Below are 7,440 nucleotides of genomic sequence, written 5' to 3' on the forward strand. Positions count from 1 at the left end.
CCCAACTCCATCAGGGCCAGATTCGGAACAGGTAGGACCAGCTTCGCTATACACACTAAACACCAAAGTCACAAGAGATGGGGAGGGGAGGAGAACGAGATTGCTAGCAGCGTATTAAAATTTCAGAAACATATTTAAAGTGTGCTAGCTAATTAGAAATTGATTCTAATTTCAGCCATCTTCAGCTAAGTCACAGTAGAAACTTAATCGTATGTGATACATTTTTGGAAAGACGCGTAGCGCGAGGATCAAAAAACTTATTCCCCAGCAAGAACTGATGGTTTGAAAGTCTCAATGAACCAAAAAGTGTGTATTTTGGTCATTTGCTTTGACCATAAAAGTCTTGAACTACATTTTGGTGAAATGTGATTCAGACCAAACGAAAAACGCCTGTCATGGCAGTGACTCACCCGAATCAGCCCGGAGGGAGCTGGAGTTCTTCTTCCCTAGAGATACCAGTCGTAGCAGAGCTCCCGCGAACACAGCCAGACTGAGTAACAGCACCCTGGCCGTTGTGAAGCCACAGGCTGTGAAGGATGACCAGCTCGCTCAAATTGTGAAAGACATTGATGCAGCTGGATTCAATATCCTCGCCTTAAAGAGTGTAAGCCGCTACAGCTGTCCGTTTTTGTAGTTCGGTTTTTTAAGCAGCAAGTAAATTTTGAAGTTTTTTAAGCAGCAAGTAAATCTTTGAGAAAGCTTAATTAGAAGCATTCAATTTACATGAAAAATCAGATTTTTTCTTGTTTTTTTTGCAACTGTGATTGATCGGATGAATAATATTCGAATGTTCTTGCATCAGTTGACTCGTTGGTCTTGCCATGATTGTGCTGTTTGTTGCTTAAGTATTGTGTGGTTGTTTAAATTATTGCATTTATGCTGCAGTTCAACCTGGAGAAGAGTGACTGTGAGGAGTTCCTGGAAGTGTACAAGGGAGTGGTGAATGAGTACGGGGACATGGTGTGTGAGATGAGCAGTGGGACATGCGTGGCTCTGGAGATAGACGCTCAGGGCGATCCCGCCAAGTTCAGGGCATTCGTTGGACCAGCAGATCCAGTTAGTCCCACTCTCGCTCTCAATTCAGCCAATCAATTGCAGCCCACTTAATTCCACTAGCTAAAATCAGACTATTTTTTTATCTGAAAACGGCGCTGCCCTGGTCGAATAACAGATCAGATTTATAAGTAAACTAGCAACTCTTTTATTACTCAAGCAATAGGTAGTGTTATGTTACGATTTCACTTGCGATAAGCAAGGGTAATGCAATCGGGTACTAGACTTTTTCTCCCGTAAACAACTTTTTTCACAGAATGGTCATTTTAGTAGGAATGGTAAATATCACTTCTGACATGCTGAAGTTCTAGAAATTACTACCATCATTTAAGTAGTAATTAGGTAAAGACTGTTTCAGGTTGTAATTAATTTAAAAAAAATTGTCCATTTTTTTCGGGTTGTGGTTTTCGTCCTAGTGTCTGTCGGTTTATTTTCCGTTTTTTTAAACGCGAATTTTTTTATCCTGTAGTGTTTTTATTGGCTTACTATTTAAAGCATGGGTTTTTTTTCCAATTTAAACTTTTTTTTTTCACTATAAGTGAAAGTTCAATTATTTGTAAATGTACCATGACTGATTTTGCAATTTTTTTAAAAATATTAAAGCAGATTGTTGTTTCGGCCTAGTCAACTTATATTGCGTAATTTGGAGGGGAAAATATATTTGTATAGGTTTATGTGCTGCAGTATGGATGGGTCGTAAAAACTTTTAAAACTTCGTGAAATTTTTCTATGACAACAGTTTTGTGTTCGACCCAACAATGCTCAACAGTTTCGACCGAAAATTTGTTGCCTTTTTATCGCTCGGTGAATCATTTCCAATTATTTTTAAAGCTGTTTATGAACGTCATCCGATACAATCATGAAGTTTTTGTGGCTGTAGTTTTTCCAATTTTTTCAAGTTATTTTTTCAAGTAATTTCAACTCAATTTTTCAGCATTTTTTACTGTCCTTTTCACTAATATTGTACCGCAATGTGTAGTGCAATTCGAAGTTTTTCAAGCTAGTTTAATACTGATTGTTGTGTTCTGCAATTGATTTTCATCAAAATGAGTTTCAGTTTGTAACAAACATTTAAACATTTCGGGTATTGTTCTTTTGGCATTTTGTCAGTTTTTACGGTGGCTTTGTGTATCGCGAGTGGTGCGAAGCTCAGCTTCGCCTCTGTGTAAATTTTTCTATCTACCTCGAATAAGTTGTTGCTCAGAAAGTTAGCATTTTTACTTCATTAACTGCATTGGCACTTAAACCTTTTCGCTTTGCTTTTAATTTGCATATGTATTATCCACTTTATTTGTGGCTACTGTTTGAAGACAGCTTGTAGCAATTTGTTTGATGTCCTGTTTCTGAGATGCTACAAGTCGAAATATTCTATTATGTTGTTATAATAGGAAATCGCCAGGCACTTGAGACCGCAGACCCTCAGGGCGAAGTATGGGAAGAGCAAGGTGCAAAATGCAGTCCACGTCACAGATCTTGTGGACGACGCCCCTCTAGAGGTAAACTTAGTTGATGCAATGCTGCCCTAAATTGTTGGTCTACAAAAGCTGCTTTTCTCTTTGTTGCGTTTCTACAGTAGCAATCTTATTTTTATCTTATTCAGTCACGCCTTTTTGTCGACCTTTTTTTTAGGTCAACCAAATTGTTTTTTCGAGCTCTCCCAAAGCACTGTTTTATTCCTATTTTGGCCAAATTTCCTGCGGCGCAGGCAAATTTTTGAAAAAACAGGTCAAAAAAGCCGTTTTGGGCACTTTTTGGAAAATTTTGACCGAAAAATTGCGTTTATTCGGCGCGCTCTCCCCACTCAAAATTAGTATATATTGGCCCCTTTAGAAAAATTTTAAGGTTGGTCGGCCAAAATTGGATTTCTTAAAAGTACCAAAAAGGGTGCGTCCGCCCCCCACCCCACCCCCTCCCTAAATCGCCCCTGATCCAGCATACAGAAACCATTTCTAGTCACTTAAGAAAATCTTAGATCTGCCTCTGAAGAAATGCTTTGAATGCATTAATTTTTATGCAATTTGAAACGTTAGTTCTGAGTTCACTTAGAGCTATATGATATATCTTTCAACATGAATAATTATCCCCAGAATGTAAAACACAAATTTTTCGTTAATTTAGGAATGTTTCTGAAAACCCTGTATCCACTAGGAAACTACCAACTTATCTGATGTGTGGCAAATTGAATTAAACCGCTCTTGTGCCTCTAAAGAAAAGCTGCATACATGTTCTTGCTGTCATATTTAGGTCGAATATTTCTTCCGCATTTTGTCTCAATGAGAGACAGACAGAGATAATGAGAGAGACGAAGTTAATCAATCAACAACTGCATATTTGGTGAAGGAACGAAAACAGAACTGAAAACTTAAACTGTACGGAAATTATAATGAAAATGAATTGATGAATCTTTAATTGTGTAGATATGTGGATATGTATGTAGTACCAACTTACCAATCGGCACTTTTTCATCACCTCCCATGAGATGGAGAATGTTCATTTTAACAGTACTACATCTAGCGAATGTAGTGTTGCATTACCCATCAACTCTAATCCACGGCTTTTCGGTGGCACTTTTGCCACAAAGCAGTCTCAATTTTGAGCATCTGATCTATCAGCTGAATTAATGGCTAGCGTTTGCAGATTTTCTTGTGAAATAGGCACATTCGCGGAGGCTTCAAGGCTTACTTTGCGTAGTGCAGCTTTCCCTCTTGTGTACTGAACTCCTACTGCCTGTCATGCTATTATATTTCGTACGGATGAGTTGGAAATTAGATAGCATGGTGACTTCTCATGTCGGAATTGATCTAGATGTTAAAATACGGGCTGACATGAGATTTTTGCCTTTTTAAAAGACTAGTGCTCTGAACGAAAACATCATTATAATTTGGGGTTTAGTGGATGGATTGTGATTGGTTAGTAAAAAAATCTCAGTCACAATTAATATCCAAGTTCGAAGAAGGGGCGGATTTAGGGGGAGGGACGCCCCTCTATCTCAGGGATTCGACCCCCTGCCGACCCAAAGGGTCCCCCCTTTGTACTATTATCCATTTTTGGTGACGGACCCTTAAATTTTTTTAAAGGCGCCTTTGGTGCCAATATATACTTATTTTGAGGGGGTAGCGCGCGCTAAAATTAAAGTATTGTGGTAAAAATTTTCCAAATAATGCCTAAAAACGCTTTTTTTGACCTGTTTTTTAAATATTTTGCCTGCGGCGAAGAAATTTTGGCCAAAACAGGGTCTTTTAGGGCGTTGGGAGAGCTCACAAAATGTTTTTAAAATACGCTTCCTCCCTCGAGAAAATCCTAGATCCGCCCCTGGTTCGAAGAATCAAAAATTGAAGAAAGAGGTCTCACCCGGCGGCATCACTCCCATTTCGAAGCACAGATACAGCAATGATTTAAAATTATCCGTATAAAAAGATAGAATAGCGTTTTATCTAATTGGGTTGAGATAGACAAAAAATGATAAGAACTAAAGTTGATTAGAATTGCATCGGAATTATTTTAGTACAATGTATTAACCCAAATTTTTGAAAAACATTCTGCTAAATTTTCCAAAAAAAATTGTTCATTTTGGATTTATTTAGTCATCAAAACGTACGTGAAACTCATGATTTAATTGCTGCGCAAACTATCAAAGTGAGCCTCAAGTACAGCCCAACAAAGTTTGAGAAGGCTATAGCCTCCAAAAATCTGCGTCAATGAATATAATTTTGTTTGCTAGCCAAAACATGGTAATTTTATTTTATAAAATACCAATCCTTTGCTTGAAAGCAAATTTTGGACGTTCTGCGCAATTTTCTGGAGGTTCTATCCTTCTGAAACTTTGTTAGGCTGTATGAGAGGATCCCTTTGATATACTTTGCGCATCAATTGACCTACAAGATTTGGCGTAAGTTTTATTGACTAAAAGACGCCAAAATGATCCATTTTTGGGATAAAATGTTGGCCCCAAAACTCGCACTTTAATTTTTAAAACAGGGTTGGGTTTAAAACAAGTTTTTTAAATAAAACGTTTTAAAACGTATAAAATTGAGATTTTAACTTCTTTGTCATAATTATACCACACATTCTTGGCTGACAAAAAACATGGAACCGATTTGAAACTTCAAATTTGAAAAACTTAAATAGGCAAAACTTAGGCCATGGTAAAACATAAAAGTGATACGTCACAGGTTAACGGCACGCAAGCAAAATGCAAGCTTAGCTACTTTTTCAGAAAATAAGCGGTTTCTCAAGTCAGAATGTACGAAGCCCATAGATGAGAAGACTCTCTCAATGCCAGCTGAGCTTTCTAATATTCGGCGCGCTCTCCCCACTCAAAATTAGTATATATTGGCCCCTTTAGAAAAATTTTAAGGTTGGTCGGCCAAAATTGGATTTCTTAAAAGTACCAAAAAGGGTGCGTCCGCCCCCCACCCCACCCCCTCCCTAAATCGCCCCTGATCCAGCATACAGAAACCATTTCTAGTCACTTAAGAAAATCTTAGATCTGCCTCTGAAGAAATGCTTTGAATGCATTAATTTTTATGCAATTTGAAACGTTAGTTCTGAGTTCACTTAGAGCTATATGATATATCTTTCAACATGAATAATTATCCCCAGAATGTAAAACACAAATTTTTCGTTAATTTAGGAATGTTTCTGAAAACCATGTATCCACTAGGAAACTACCAACTTATCTGATGTGTTGCAAATTGAATTAAACCGCTCTTGTGCCTCTAAAGAAAAGCTGCATACATGTTCTTGCTGTCATATTTAGGTCGAATATTTCTTCCGCATTTTGTCTCAATGAGAGACAGACAGAGATAATGAGAGAGACGAAGTTAATCAATCAACAACTGCATATTTGGTGAAGGAACGAAAACAGAACTGAAAACTTAAACTGTACGGAAATTATAATGAAAATGAATTGATGAATCTTTAATTGTGTAGATATGTGGATATGTATGTAGTACCAACTTACCAATCGGCACTTTTTCATCACCTCCCATGAGATGGAGAATGTTCATTTTAACAGTACTACATCTAGCGAATGTAGTGTTGCATTACCCATCAACTCTAATCCACGGCTTTTCGGTGGCACTTTTGCCACAAAGCAGTCTCAATTTTGAGCATCTGATCTATCAGCTGAATTAATGGCTAGCGTTTGCAGATTTTCTTGTGAAATAGGCACATTCGCGGAGGCTTCAAGGCTTACTTTGCGTAGTGCAGCTTTCCCTCTTGTGTACTGAACTCCTACTGCCTGTCATGCTATTATATTTCGTACGGATGAGTTGGAAATTAGATAGCATGGTGACTTCTCATGTCGGAATTGATCTAGATGTTAAAATACGGGCTGACATGAGATTTTTGCCTTTTTAAAAGACTAGTGCTCTGAACGAAAACATCATTATAATTTGGGGTTTAGTGGATGGATTGTGATTGGTTAGTAAAAAAATCTCAGTCACAATTAATATCCAAGTTCGAAGAAGGGGCGGATTTAGGGGGAGGGACGCCCCTCTATCTCAGGGATTCGACCCCCTGCCGACCCAAAGGGTCCCCCCTTTGTACTATTATCCATTTTTGGTGACGGACCCTTAAATTTTTTTAAAGGCGCCTTTGGTGCCAATATATACTTATTTTGAGGGGGTAGCGCGCGCTAAAATTAAAGTATTGTGGTAAAAATTTTCCAAATAATGCCTAAAAACGCTTTTTTTGACCTGTTTTTTAAATATTTTGCCTGCGGCGAAGAAATTTTGGCCAAAACAGGGTCTTTTAGGGCGTTGGGAGAGCTCACAAAATGTTTTTAAAATACGCTTCCTCCCTCGAGAAAATCCTAGATCCGCCCCTGGTTCGAAGAATCAAAAATTGAAGAAAGAGGTCTCACCCGGCGGCATCACTCCCATTTCGAAGCACAGATACAGCAATGATTTAAAATTATCCGTATAAAAAGATAGAATAGCGTTTTATCTAATTGGGTTGAGATAGACAAAAAATGATAAGAACTAAAGTTGATTAGAATTGCATCGGAATTATTTTAGTACAATGTATTAACCCAAATTTTTGAAAAACATTCTGCTAAATTTTCCAAAAAAAATTGTTCATTTTGGATTTATTTAGTCATCAAAACGTACGTGAAACTCATGATTTAATTGCTGCGCAAACTATCAAAGTGAGCCTCAAGTACAGCCCAACAAAGTTTGAGAAGGCTATAGCCTCCAAAAATCTGCGTCAATGAATATAATTTTGTTTGCTAGCCAAAACATGGTAATTTTATTTTATAAAATACCAATCCTTTGCTTGAAAGCAAATTTTGGACGTTCTGCGCAATTTTCTGGAGGTTCTATCCTTCTGAAACTTTGTTAGGCTGTATGAGAGGATCCCTTTGATATACTTTGCGCATCAATT

General features: G+C 37.7%; 1 protein-coding gene across 1 annotated transcript; it reads left to right on the plus strand.

Moving 5' to 3' along the window:
* On the plus strand, positions 1-3,510 carry LOC134841962 (nucleoside diphosphate kinase 7-like; the record flags this gene model as incomplete). The annotated part of the gene is given in 5 exon segments (XM_063858071.1): positions 1-31; positions 375-604; positions 886-1,056; positions 2,442-2,549; positions 3,298-3,510. Coding segments are annotated over 5 exon segments (573 nt in total), but the record flags the coding sequence as incomplete, so codon positions are not given.
* Positions 3,511-7,440: the final 3,930 nt, after the last annotated feature.

Source organism: Symsagittifera roscoffensis, chromosome 3 (genome assembly GCF_963678635.1).
Source record: "Symsagittifera roscoffensis chromosome 3, txSymRosc1.1, whole genome shotgun sequence".
Lineage (NCBI taxonomy): Eukaryota > Metazoa > Xenacoelomorpha > Acoela > Convolutidae > Symsagittifera > Symsagittifera roscoffensis.